The sequence below is a fragment of the Nanorana parkeri genome, unplaced genomic scaffold (genome assembly GCF_000935625.1).
Source record: "Nanorana parkeri isolate BGI_ZX_2015 unplaced genomic scaffold, ASM93562v1 scaffold1888, whole genome shotgun sequence".
NCBI lineage: Eukaryota > Metazoa > Chordata > Amphibia > Anura > Dicroglossidae > Nanorana > Nanorana parkeri.
In genome coordinates, this window is record NW_017308156.1 from 27,949 (window position 1) to 42,911 (window position 14,963).

General features: G+C 44.7%; 1 protein-coding gene across 1 annotated transcript in view; it reads right to left on the reverse strand.

Annotated features, from left to right (window-relative positions):
• The window catches only part of LOC108800038 (5-hydroxytryptamine receptor 3A-like), a 17,605-nt gene extending 8,039 nt beyond the window's left edge, over positions 1–9,566 (reverse strand). The window contains exons 1-6 of the mRNA XM_018571981.1: positions 9,314–9,566; positions 4,954–5,099; positions 4,142–4,186; positions 3,421–3,530; positions 1,769–1,941; positions 613–773 (exon numbers count right to left, since the gene is read on the reverse strand). Of these exons, the coding sequence (XP_018427483.1) occupies positions 613–773; positions 1,769–1,941; positions 3,421–3,530; positions 4,142–4,186; positions 4,954–5,099; positions 9,314–9,566 (888 nt within the window). The remainder of the gene's footprint in view (positions 1–612; positions 774–1,768; positions 1,942–3,420; positions 3,531–4,141; positions 4,187–4,953; positions 5,100–9,313) is intronic.
• Positions 9,567–14,963: the final 5,397 nt, after the last annotated feature.

A 14,963-nucleotide genomic window follows, 5' to 3' on the forward strand; every position in this document is an offset into this window, starting at 1 on the left:
TTCCCCGGTGCCCCCCCCCCCCCCCCCTCCATTCCAGTTGTTGTATGTCCCTCGGCATCCTCATGTTTCATGGACCTGTATAAGATATGATGACATCACAGGCTCGGGGAGAAGAGGCTGTGGGGACCTGTCCAGCAGCCAGCTGGGGCCGAGGATCAGGCAAGCATATTTTCTTTATTTTCGTCCCTAGACCAAAACGAGCATTTAAGCATTAAGCATTTAAGGGTTAATTTGAATAAATCCTGGAGTTCTTAAACGTTCTGATCAAGTTTGAAAGCTGGCTTTTTGGGACTTGTAGTACTTTCTACAATAATAATAATATCATTATTAATACTTTCACTTGGACAGAAGTTGCTGCCCTTCACTACTTGCTGTGGTTTAGTCTTGGCATCTCACTGGCTAGGTGAGCCAATTACTTCCTATGGAAAATCATATTGTTTTTTTCCTCTGTAATATTAAGGACTATTTTGTGTATATTAGGGAAATAAAATTGCAATAGAATCTTTTTTCATTTCAGACTCTAACCCTAAAAAGCATGAAAAAAATCAAAAAGGTGTGAATACTTATGCAAAGCACTGTAAGTGAATTAAAAAGAACCAAGTTGTTTCTCACCGTGTAATAGACTTGGCTGTAATTAGTGCCTTCACTTATTACTATACTTGAATTCACTGTGATGTTTAATAATAACCAGTCCCCTTTGCTGACAAGAACTTTATTTGTGTTACCGAGTACTGTACTTGAATCAGATCTTGGAAACATGACAATATCTTTCACTGTGTAAAAGAAAAAGTAAAGGTGAAATTAGAGAACAAAGCTCCTTATTATTTGCTTTAAATTATATAACGGTATCATAATTTGTAGTGGTGTACAGTGGGTATAGCAAAAAAGAGATGTTGGACATTATAAAGGCATACTGTACATAGGATAAAGCAAAGCTGAAATGGTTATAGTTTCATGTATGATATAAAGACTAGGTAGAATGATAGGTACGTAGTAATTATTACTACTTATTATAAGTTTGAGTAAACAATTCTTATGTTATCCCCAAACCTGTTCTGTTTAAATTGAGAGTAATATATTCATTAGGGATGCACCAAAAGTTCGGCTGCTAAAACATATCGGCCAAAAATTGCACTTTTGGGAAGATGCTGACAGTGCCATTTTTTGGCCGAAATAGCGGTGCATCCATGATTTCTCTCCTCCCTGCTGGGACACAGAGCAACGCCCATCAGGGAGGAGAGAAATCACGGATGCACCTGATCTGTCATAGGAGGAGGAGAGTGCTGTGAGCAGCCGGCGTCTCTCCTCCCGCACCGCTCAGCCTCCTGTGACAGATCAGGAGAGCGGTGGGGGCAGAGACAGCTTTCATTGCTGTCACAGGAGGCTGAGCTCTCCTCCCGCACCTCCCTGCCCAGCCTCCTGTGAGGCTGGGCAGGGAGGGCCAGAGTTTGCCCACTTCTGGTGTACAGTGCAACTTAAAAATCAGTAGTTTTATGTGAATTAAAATGTGGATTATAGCATGTGCAAACCAAAAAAAACAAAAAAAAAAAACCTTGTCTGCGAAAGGGTCAAAGGGTTAAGAAACTCTGCTTTAGTGCATTTAACATGTTCATTGCAATGGGAGAGCAATTCTGCTTCCAAAGTTGTTTGTTTAGCTGATTTGGCTTTCAAAACACAAATTAGCAGGATGATGGAGCAATGGCTTGATTAGCATTTCCTTCAGCCAATGAAAGTTGAGTCTGTATGTAACATGGCAATATAAACATACCTGAATGGATATATGGACCAAACGAGAGATTACAGAACTGTGTGTCGAAAGGAAAGCGGTAAATGTTCAAGTTACAGGTACTGACAATCCGCATAGGCTTTGCATTGATGATTTTTCCTTTGTATGTAATATTAAAATATGAAATAACAGACGCGCTGTTATCATTTTCTATCCTGAAGAATAGAGGGGATAGTTTAATATTCTGTCAACCTTAGAGAAAGTCATAATAAATATACTGTGTGTGCGTGTATGTGTGTATATGTGTATATACTGTATACAGTGTATATATCTCTATATATATATATATATATAGAGATATATATATATATATCTCTATATATATATATATATGGAAAACAACCCTTTTGTGTTTAGGGCAGAGTTATGGATTGGGTTTATCTGCTGCCTACACTGTTTTATTTTAAAAAAGAATTTGATTAATTTGGGCTGCCTACCACAAGCACACTCTACAGCACCTCTGCTATGTCGCATCACAGAGGTATGAACAAGGGCTTATGCACAAAAACACATCACAGATCTGTATAAAAGTATGTACGTGTGTTTTATGTGCACATCCATTGCAGTCGTTGTGGCCAAAAACAAACTGGGTAGCACCAAAAGAAGCACCAGTACCTTTCCAAAAATCGCAGTGCACCATGCTGCATTGATGTAAATAGGCACCATTAAGATCAATGTGATTTCCATCACCGTGCAGTGCGACAGCAGACACAGGACCAATCACAATAGTGTAAATGGGGCCTAAGGCTTTTTTTTGTGCTCAAAGGAGAAGTGTTGGGAAAGTAAAACACAGCTATCACATACTGGCTCTATAGATTGAGAGCTGAGCGATCATAAACCGCTGATCGCTCAGCTCATGGTCTTCTACCTGCAGACAGAGGTGACTGTCAGTTACTGCTCCCCACAGGGATTCTCCCCTTCCCGCTCTGTGCCACCAGCGCTCATTAGAGGGACAGACAGGGGAGGAGGTAGGCACAGCTGGCTGTGGCTCTAGAAAGGCAGAGCCTGCTCTCACTCAGGCAGTGGGGTGGATCTCAACAATATTGTCTGGATCTTTCCTGGCTGCAGCATGGCTCTGAGCTGTCAGCAGATAGTGACCAGTAGCCCTCTAGATGCTGATTTGTGGCCACAGGAGGAGATTGGTAAATGTATTGTTGTGACCCAAAAGAGGACTAAAGCCAATAAAAAGCTTGGTTTTAGTTCGCTTTTAAAGTCTCCTCAAAGGAAGACGACACCTAATGATGTCACAACAGATATTACTTTTGTACCCCATGGTCCCTATGTGCGCTGTAAAGTAGCCACCGCTCCAAGCTCGCTCCCGTGATGGGCTACAATCTCACATGTCGTTTACTAATTTGTATTGAGATTGTAGCCCATCACGGGAGCGAGCTTGGAGTAGTGGCTAACTTACAACACACGCAGGGACTATGGGGAACAGAACTAGCCCCCCTCCAGACAGAAGGACAGTGTCGGCCCCAATTCAGAGATGATTTGAGGATCTACAGCCAAGTGATACACAAATAAGATACATTTTTGTCAATAGTTAGGGCACTTGAATTCGTTTTTAAGATTTAACTCCTGAGTTTAATGTCACTTTAAATTTCTGACTCCATATCTTTGAATTCATGACTTACATTTCATAAACATACAAGTCTGGTTTCCATAGGCTGTCCCCTGTAATCATTATATATTTTATTGAGCAATTCATGACTGGATCCCATGTGATATATTCATTATACCATGCCTGTAAAAAATATATATTCAGATACATTTGTAAGCTATAACAAACTAAAACAAAACAATTGACTTTTCAGAAATGTATGAGTGGATGGGTAGATGATAGATAGATAGATAGATAGATAGATAGATAGATAGATAGATAGATAGATAGATAGATAGATAGATAGATAGATAGATAGATAGACCACTTTATGGGACTACAATGGCCTGATCCAAACACAATTTAAAAAGGGAAACTATGTTATATATATTTACAGTGATTTTATTATTGGTATGTTTAATAAAGTAATATTTTCATTATGTACTTTTCTCCATTTTAGTTTTACTTAGATACATGTCGTTGCAGTCCCATAAAGTGGTCATTAAATCATTATTGTATTTACATATAAAATTAGATTTTTTTCACTGCATTATTTTAAGTTAAGGACAGGGATTCATCTAATTTTTTGCAGTAACAAATATTTTTTATGAAATGGAAAACCTGTAAAAAAGAGTGTTTATGTAATGCTTGTCAGAGAAAAGATGTATTAACCTCCACCCAGTGTATACTGTGTACTGTGTATGTGCAATGACAGCTGTCTCTTCTAACATAAAAAATATATATATATAACTTACAATGTTTACCCAGATCAATGTAGTTAAAGACTGCAAACCTGTGTCCTGAAAAATAATAATTATGTTTAAAACATTTTGCCAGGAGTTAAACAGGACACACACACAATGATTTTTTTTCTTCTATTTGATTACAAAGTTTTATTTCATTTCAGAGTTTTTGCATTAGATTGACATGTAGTTGCTGTTTTTCAATTTAGTTTAAATTCTAATAACATTTATATTTAGAAACCCAGGGAAATGCATTGATTTTCAATATTTTGTGCATCTTGTATTTTAATATATTTTCATAAAATAGAAAAAAAAAACATTTTATTATTCCACACATCTGCCCAAGTCAAGAATGAGCAAGATTAAGCCAAAACTCCCTTCCACTGCTAAGATTCAGTGCTGTCTTTCAAGTGCCAAAAGGCGGAGACTACACTTTTGGGCTTAGAACTGCTAAGGCCCCATTCGCTTGGGGAATTCTTGGATTCCTGCGGCAGAAATCTACGAGATTCCTGCCGCAGGAATCCCTGGTGTCCCCGCTCAGATGCAGCAGCTGTACCCATGACTGGGTGATAGTGGGCACATCTCTAAGTGGCAGTCCACATGTAGTTGTACCTGGTACATACGGTGTGGAGTAGATGATAGCCCCTGGATGCATCTATCCTGTGCCCCGGGACAATCATCTATTCCCCGCCCGATGCATATAGTAAAACTATGGCTACTATAGTAAAACAATATGACATATTCTGATACTATACTGTATACTAAGAATAGTAATACATATAAAAAACAAGACAGGAACCAAAATATTTATCAAATAAACTTACCATTTGAACAACACTGTATAGGGTTATATCAACAGTTACGTTGGTTACAGTAAGCCAGTTTTTTACAGGCCGAACGCTTGAGTTTGGGAAATATAGATTTTGCACCAGATCATGAAAACTGCAGGGAAACCCACCCTGACTGATACCTAGGAGGAAGGAAAACAAACAGACAGTGACTTTCCTTAAATATTCTAAGATTTGTAAAAACACAACAAAAATGCTTCCTGCTTCAATGCATTGTAGACGCTATAGGTATTGAACAGTAAATGTAGTATAGCCCACATCACCTTTTGTGATGTGGCTACTAGACATTTAGTGATTGCCAGAGCTGTAGTCAGCCTGGCTGGATTATAGTGGCATTTATCTGGTTAATTCCAGGTGTCTGGCATTGACTGAACCCCCTGGGTGGAGTGTGACTCTGCTATATTGTGGAACAGTCAATGAGAGGCACTGTAAGTGTATGTACAGTACAGCAGCCAATCACTGGGTTTCTCTCAACCAGTGGTGCATGCTGGGATAGGGTACATATACAGGAGGCATTTGCCATGTGTTCAGACTAGTCAGGACCAGCCTTGGATTAGGGCTGGGAGCTGTCCAGCCTGCCCCCCAGGCTAGGCCTGAGGCATGGGGGTGGGCAGAGGCTGGTGTGTGGGAAGTGTTTCCCTAGGGCCTCCAGTATGGAGGAGGTCTGTATTACTTCCAGAGGAGGAGAACCAGGACAATGGATGACTCTTGAAGGTACCTGGAATTTAAAGGACTTCAGGGGCATGGCTGGTGTCTCTCCTGAGGATTTGTGCTCATCTCTGCTCATCTGTTACTCCAATTACTACTCCCTGTACCACAAGTGGATTTACACTGAGATGCTTTAAAGGTCTGGTGAGTCTGGAGTATATGTCTGTTACACCCTGGATGTCTAGGATCCCTATACCATCTCTCCCCAGTGTGAAGAAGTTTCATAAAAAGTTATTCTGCATTGCATTCCTGGAGTGGGCATCAGCTTTGTGGGCACTGGAAGAGGGTGGTTGAATGCTAGTGGAGGCAGCTGAAGATCAAATCCCCTAGACAGACTAGCGATGACCCGGTTATTCCAGCGGCTCTTTCGGGGATGAGCGCTAAAGTAGTTTATAGTTTGGAGTCCTAAATCATTTTTTCTCCTGGTATCACCGTTTGTAACATCCAACTATGCATAGAGATTGTTGACATTCGGCAGCTAACCCACTCATATTCTAAAATAGAAAACTGTTATCATTCAGTATTAGAGTATTTGTTCACTTTATTGGTCTATTGTGTTTTTCCATATATAGTTACAAATATCTGCACCTATCAATCACTCTGTGAAACCAAATTATACCTATTAATAACAATTATTGTAATTATGTCTCTATAATTTATAGATAGCAGTTTTTTCTTTACTCTTTACCCGTAGTATGATCACCGCAGGCATTGTTTTGCCACGCGTTTCGGTGCGGGCGATCACACTGCAGATGGGCCCTTCCGCCCCAGATGCAGGGGAGGAATTTAGTGTGTGGTACAGTGCGTTCCAGCCGCTACCGCTCTGGAACGCACTGTAATTTATGTAAGCAAGCCCTAAAACCCTCTTGACATACATTGTTTGTTCTAATTGTCTTCTATTTACACTGTGGCTCCTCTGACTGCTGTAATCTTAAAGGCTCGTTTACACCCTTGCCCAGAATGCAAGGGATCACATACACAAAGTGAGCTTGCATTCTGGAGTGGCAGTGCCATTCAGGTCAATGGCACTGCAGAACCGCCTTCCGCCCGCAGTGCAATTGACTGCACCAGAACGTATGGTAATACAATGCCCTGTGGTCCAGTGTGGGGCAATCACAAAAAAATATGCATGCACTATTTTTTGTGGGCGGGGTGAGTGTCTGCAGTTCCATTGACATGAATGGCACTGCCACGCCCCCTCCCACCCCAGAACACAAGGAGAATTTGTGTATGCGATTCCTTGCGTTCCAGGCAAGGGCATTTTTGGGGTTAACCCCCTGAAGACTGCAAGGCATTTTGGTGTCACCCGGTGCGAAAGGCACCCCTCTTGTGACCCCACTGACTGTAAAGTTGCTCTGACCTCACCTAACTCCCCCTCCACAGATGCATACTTACCTTGATCCAGCGGCCGGAAAAAATATATATATAAAATATATATATATATTTTTTTAAGTCCCCCCGCCTCAACGTACACACGTTAGGACGGTATTGATTGTATATCTGTGCACATATTTATGGTTGTGTTAACTGATTTTGACTTGCTGGTTATGCCGATACATGCCGATACAGTTCCCATTTTGTTCATGAAGATGTGTTTCAGTTGTCTCTGCAGGCATGTTACTTGTTGTCAATTATAACTCATATGTGTTGTCCCATCATTGTCTTGGTGTCAGTGGGACTCCCAGTAAGAACTACAAATTTTCTTTATCAGTCTTACTGACACCAATTCAAGAAGGGATGTCCCTTAGATGAAGAGATCTGTGCTTTGCTATACGCTGCTGGATCCATATACTTGAATTGCCAAATGCATCATGAAAAAATATCTCTCATAACTATATGTCCTGCCATTTCTTGTTTTTGGATCGAGTGGGGAGGGGTTACTGCCATCCGGGGCTTCTTTAGAAAGATTTACCATCACTTTCTGTCATGCTGGAAACGTTTTTCCAGATAGGAAGTTAGGCGAAATTATTTTAATGGAGCCCGAATAGTAGTGTAAACCTAACTAGGGAAGGATAAGGACTCCTGTCTATACAAAACTAGAAGAAAAAAACAATTTTTGACTTTACATACACTATCATTTACTGAATGTAACCTGTAGTAACAACAATTATCAGCTCATATGATTGGCAGTTTTTGTTTTGTTGTTAACTATGTAATTGAGAAGTAACAATCTTTCCTTGTACTGTATTTTTTAGTTTCAACCATTATGTCCAGTTACCATCATCAAAGTGGCGCTCAAAAGCATAAAAAGAAAAGGGAAGACACCCACAAAACTGAAAAACTTCACAAAATCACACATTTTTTATGTGCCCAATGTTGGTCAAAGCTCTACAACAGACCCTAAACAAAGAAAAAGTTGCTGAGGCAAGCCCAGAAAGCCTTGACCCCACAATTACTGACCTGCCAGAACAGGAGCCATTTACACTTAGCCAATCTCCCCTGAATGAACCAAGTACAAGCCAGGAGTTAGGTGGGGTTATTGATGGAAATATTGAAAAAGATCATCCTGAAACTGAGCCACTTGCATCAGCTGGTGTTCACCTGACTGGTAGTGACATTTTACAATTACAGATGCACATGTGAAGAGGTTTATAATCGCAAATGGTCCTTGCAGGCCTACAGGGCCCTGATGATGAGGAACAGAGGTGTTTTTCAGTAAAATATTATGAAAAAAGCAACAAAAACAGGACTTAAACTGCCCATTACCTGGCTCTGCTATTCTTCTGAATTGAATGTTGCATACTGTGAACCATGCTGGTTATTTGGTGATGGTAAAAAACTAGACTCTGAACCAGCCCGGGCAAAGGGGATACAAAAATGGAAAGGCTTGTCAACAAAAATACAAGCTCATGAAACATCTCAAACTCATATAGTTTCTTGCATAATATATGATCAGTGGTGTAAAAAGGGAACAATTGATGAGGAAAACGAAAAATAAGGAAGGAAAAAACCCTTTGAAGAGAGGTTTTAAATAGAATAGTGAATGTTACCTTGATTATGGCTATGAACAACATGGCCTTCCGTGGCCACAGAGAAAAAATGGAACAGTGGAAATTTCCTGGCAATAATTGAGCTGCTAGCTGAGTATGATCCCATACTAAAGCTTTTGCTACAGTTACCACATGGCAAAGTAAAATAGCTTAGTCCAAATATTCAAAATTAAGTCATAGATATTTTGTCAAAGCAAGTTCCGAATTACATGACTGATGGATTCGTCAATTTTCTGTCCCTCCGTTAAAAACCCCAATAAACACACGGACTGCGCGACATGGATTTTAACGGCCACAGCAGCCCTTTTATTAAACAAACAACTTTAACAACATGATTATTAAACTGCCAAACAACGCCGGAACACCGCCAAAAACTGATAGCGCGACAGAGCAGAAGCATCCGCGTGCCGCAAAAAGGGGCCAGCCGCCTGTCCCCTCAACTCCATGTAACCCTTGACACAAGACACAGGGCAAACCGCCTCCGGTTCCACCTTGCCCAAAACGACCTCCGCCCACCGACCCAACTGATCGGTCTTGGAACGACGGATCCGCACCTCCACCCGCTCACCAGTCAAACACACATCCCCCCACTGCAAACCCCCCAAACCCAGCCTATTTTTACTCACAAGCTCACCCACCCGCAACGCCCCAAAAAAAGGCGAGCACAAACGCCACCCTGAACAGCACAGCCTCGTACCGGGAAACACACACCCCCTCCAACACACCCATAAGCTCCACCAGCAACTCAAAAGACACCGGACGCCTGGAGTCCGGGGCCACGCGACCCTTCCGAAAACCACGCATTGCCTGCCGCACCAAAAATTGCTTGGTCACGTCCTGCACACCCATAGCCTTAAACAAACAGGCAAAAGCATCCAAACGCCCATTCATCTCGGAAACCGACACACCTTCTGCAAACCCCCCGCCCAATATAGTACAACAGGAAGGACAAACGATCCCCGTCAGACAATGGGGCGGCCGCTCCACTCACCAAATCCAACCACTCCCGCCAAGCCGACGAGTACGCCGTCCAAGTGCCCGTACTTACCGACTGCCGAATCAGCGCTGCGGAGACGCACACGCCACCCCCCCAAAGATGCCCGGGACAAGGAATCCCCTGCTGCTCCGCTCCCGGTGCCAGCGACCAGAACCTGTCCCACTGAAAACGAGACAACGCATCAGAAACCGAATTCTGCACCCCAGGAACATGCACTGCTTTAACAAAACAATGGAGCTGCAAGCAAGTGAGAGCCAAATGCCGCAGCAAACGCACCACTGGGGGCGAAGAAGCCGACAACCAGTTCACCGCCTCCACAACACCCATGTTATCACAATGGAACCGAATACGCCGATCACGAAAACGCTCCTGCCAAACCTCCATGGCCACAATGATGGGAAACAAGTCCAAAAGCGCCAAATTGCCCAAAAAACCCGCCTCGCACCAATCCTCCGACCATGCCTCAGCACACCAAGCCCCCATGCCATGGCCTGCGTATCAATGATGATACCCAAAAACTGCAACTCGATCACAGGACCCTCAGTTTTGTCATGCGCCAGCGGAATACCCATCTCCTGGGCCACCCGTCCCAACGTCCTCAACAAAAAAAACGAACAGAGGGGGGAACCTGACGGGCCAACGCACAAAAAACCATCCAAGTAGTGGATGACGGACGAAATCTGAGCCACATCACGCACTACCCATCCGACAAATGTACTAAACTGCTCAAAAAAGGAACAGGAAATTGAACCCCCCCGAGGCAAACAACGATCGATAAAATACCGCCCGTCCCACCGACAACCAAGCAAGGGCTGGCTATCGGGATGCACAGGGAGCAACCGAAACGCGGATTCGATATCCGCTTTCGTCATCAGTGCCCCTTTGCCATAACGCTGCACCCACGCCACCGCCGGGTCAAACGATGTACAGGACACCGAACATAACTCTGGCTAATGGCACTGTTAACCGACGCCCCCTTCGGGTACGACAAGTGGTGAATAAGTGGAAATTTTTGAAGCTCCTTCTTGGGAACCACGCCTAAGGGGGGCACAATCAGCTCGGGAATAGGCAGGGCCGCAAACGGCCCTGTCACCCTGCCCAGCTCGACCTCCTTGTCCAATTTGGCCCGAGACCACCCAAGGATAAATAAACGCAGATTTCACATTTTTGGGGACGGAGGCCGGGACAGGACAAGGAATACGAAAACCCAGACCAAAGCCGCTCCACAAAAATTGTGCATCCTCCCTCCTAGGATACCTACTTAGATAAGGCTCCATCGCGAACAGTTTTATGGGCGTCCTCCCTTTTGCAGCAGGGTCAGACGATTGGGACTTGCCCTTCTTAAAACACCTGGATAAGCCCTGCGAGCCTCCGCAGCCAGAGCACTCATGCTTGAAACGAGAGGAGGACCCAAAATGGCAAGAGCCCTCGTTTAATTGCCAACAATAGCCCTTCCACTGTCCAACCGACTGTCCCGAGGCTCCCGAACTGCCGGCAGCCCCTGGAAAGGGCGGTCCCGGAACCCGGGGCTGCGCCATGAGCTGAATCCACGAACCGATATCATTGTGATCCCACCGCACATCAGGACGAACAGCCTTCCGCTGGCGGAACTGCTCGTCATAACGCAGCCACGCGGTGCCCCCATATACCCTGTGCGCCTCCCCGATCGCATCCATATAGCAGAACAACGCCGAACAATGCACAGGCGCCCGCTCCCCAATAACACTAGCCAAAATAGCGAACGCCTGCAGCCAATTTGACAAAAAAAAATTTGCGGAATGAGACACCAGCGACGCTTCTCTCCCTCCTCTTTCCTAATCTCCTCCACCTTACCATTCTCAATATTGAACTTCTCCAACGGCAACAAAGAAAACAGCTCCACATATTCCCTCTTCCAAATCTTCTCCCTAACCTCCGGCTTTAAATGCACCCCCAAAGCAAACATACACCTGCCCTTTCGCCGAATCCGCCAATCTAACCGCGTCATCGTCCTTCGCCGCGGAGGACCCCGCCCGACCCGGCGCTACAGCAGCGGAATCAGACCCCCCACATCTCCACGCGCGGGCGTGCCGTCAGGACCCCTCAGCTCCCCGGATTCAGGCGACGAATCCCGCTGATCCGCAGGCGCCGCCGCCCAGCGACCAGTTGCAGAAAGCCCAGGGCGCAGATCAAGCTTCTCTTCATCCGCCCTGGCCGCAGACACTGCCACTCTGGAGGGGGAGGCCAGATTCACCGGCATCCGGGAGGAAAGAGGAGCGGAGGGAGGTACAACCTCCCCACCGCCTGCAGCAGCACGGGTCCCACGCCGGGCCGCCCCTCTGCCCAGCACATCAGCAGAAGGGGAGGCCGTATGGTCCGGGTGGATGCAGGGTGGGGGAGCGGGCATGGGAAAGGCAACCCGACCCCCCCGGGTCCCGTCGACGGTGGGTATTCCTCCAAGCCCTCACTGCTGGCCCAGAGGCAGCAGGCAGCGTGCAAGGGGCTGGAGGGTCCCTGGCAAGGCTCCCACAGTGACGCCGGACCCTGGGGGAGCTAGACGGACTGAAGCGCTCAGGAGGCCTAGACCTCCTAGCACGTTTTGGGACGGGGGACGGGGGCAGGACGGGACCTCCCTGGGACCCCCTAAAACCCCGGCGAGCTGCTCCTGGAGCCACTGGGGGCCCTTTCGCTCAGCAGCCGCCCTGACCTGCGCCAATAGGGACTCCAGGTCACTCATGGAAACTTTCGTTATGTCTTGTTTAGCAGGGGGAAAAAACAGAACAACCTGCTTCCTTCGTCGATTTCCAGAAAGAGGACGTCCCTCAGCCCATGCGGCTCCTCCCGGACACCTGACTCCCACGTCCAATCAGGTAAGAGCAGCTATTCCCATTTTATTTTTTAACCCTTTCTCCCAGGACTATTCCTCCCCCCAGTCATGTAGCCCCTCCGCTTAGTCTCTCCGTGTCTGTCTTTTTGTCTGAAGTGCAAAACACACAGTTTTGCTCGTTGATTATAGATACTACTCAGGATATCTCTAAATGTGATCAAATAAGCCAGGTGCTCCGACATTTTAATTTGTTTTACTCTTATATTTGGATCTCTTTGAATAGAAACATAAGTAGCACTGTTGTGTAACTGGCTCCTTTAAGGCAAACAGGATGTTGCAACTTACTAGGGCTTCTGCTAGCCGACACTTGTGGGACATGAGTTCTTAATCCTGCTAACATGTTCCTGGACAAACTATTGAGGACCACATATCCCAGAATGTTGAGAGAGAAGAGGGGAGTGTACCCTGGCTGCAGGAGGACATCTGGATTCATTCCCCGGGTGCAGGACATGAGGGCAGGATGTCTGTGGCTGCTGTGAGTAAGACAGCTGCTGAGACTGGATTCTGTGTCCTTGTCTGCCCTGCTAGCAGGCAGAGTGACGAGCGGATCGTGACAGCTTGCCAGGCGATCGATTGTGGCCAACTGGAGGGACATGCCAGACCGCTGTTGTCACCACATCCATTGCTGATACACAGTCATCTGTATAATTGATTCAAACCTATAATCTGAAGTGCCTGACATTCTAAAGTATTTCACTGCATGCATGTTCACATTGCTATTTAGTTCTTTATGCAAAGTATAACATTTTAAACCAACTCAAGGTGTGCTGTGGATCCATGATAGAGGTTTCCTCTAGAGGAAAGACAGGGAGACCTGTTATTTTATTTACTGTAGATCACTGCTTCAGAGCGGGGAAGGAGAATGCTACACATACATGAGGCATTTCTTGGATTCAACACTATTCATGACCAGTGCGGCAGGTATAGAAAAAGAAATACTTGCATTTATCGATGATAAAGGAATTTCTCTGGATAAGTGCCATGGTCAGGGCTATGATGGTGCAGCCACAATGAGTGGAATCCATTCTGGAGTACAGGCTCGAATTTTGCAGAGAGAGGAAAATGAAATGCTCTTTATGGTCATTGTGCAGCACACAATCTTAATTTGGTCCTCCAAGATGCTGCACAGACATTACAGAGGTCTCAAACTTCATAGGTGTGGTTCGACATTTACACACATTTTTGGGGCACTGTGAGGGCGCAATGGCGGCCGCACATGCGCAAAAGCCAAATCCCGGGAAGCACGCCATAGTGCGCATGCATGAGGTGCGTGGGAAGACGCGTGGATGGATGGCGCACAGGAAGTGAGGTAGTTGCCTTAATTTAGTGACTATATAAGGATGAGCCTGCCTGCTTTACATTGCTGATGGTCTTGTCAGCTTGTGTTGCCTGTATCTGTGCCTCTGTTGATTCACCTATGACCTGTTTGACTTGGATTGCCCTGGACTACTTTTCTGATTGCAGGCTGTCCCTGACCTCGGCCTGTTCTCTGGATTTGCTCTCGCCTGCTGATTTTGTGCTTCGCTGCCCGTCTGGATCTTCTGTCTTCGTTTACCAGTGAATCTTCTGTTACACTGAAGAAATTGTGTCCAACACGTTGGTCATCTCGCTATGAGTCATTGCTTGCCTTGCATTTTCATTATGTAGATGTACTTAAAACGCTATAAAAAATAAGCCTTGTAGCTACCAAAAAAAAGTGAAAGAAAAGAGGCAATGGGACTGAAAAAAAACGAGAGTCCTTTCAATCTATATTTCTAATTGTTCTACAAACTAAAATATCCACAAACTTAAATTCTCTGTCCGTCAGTCAGAGACCATGGACTTGTCCAAAGCTACTCATTTAATTAAGACAGCAGTGGATGAGCTATCCAATTTCAGAAACAATTTTGAGGAAGTCAGAAATAATGCAGCATTGCTTGCACTGTCAGAAAGCATTTTGATGAATTATGTGTTGATGAGAGATTAGAGAACCTTGAAGAATGTTTCAAAAACAACATTTTCTATAGGTGCTTAGACATAATAATAAGTCAGCTGTCAAACAGGTTCCAGGAACTGAATCAGGTTCCTAAGCGTTTTGATATAATTCAGCCTGCAGTTCAAGCATCAGCATCGGATAATGATTTGTTTTAAGCTGCATCACATCTGCAGTACGAAAAAGACCTCATCAACTTTCCCTTGTAAGGTTCTAAGTAAGATTAGATCAGCACATAAACTGAAACAGAAATTGCCCTCTGTGAAGAATCTTTCACATATGCTCTTAGTTGAGAATAGTGCCCTTTCATCAAATTTGCCAGATGTGTGCTTGGCATTGCTTTTATTCCTAACACTACATGTGACTTCAGCAGAAAGATCCTTCTCAAAACCAAAACATTAATGTTTTTACTAGCATAGGAAATACGTTATACATAGAACCCTTTGGTTACAG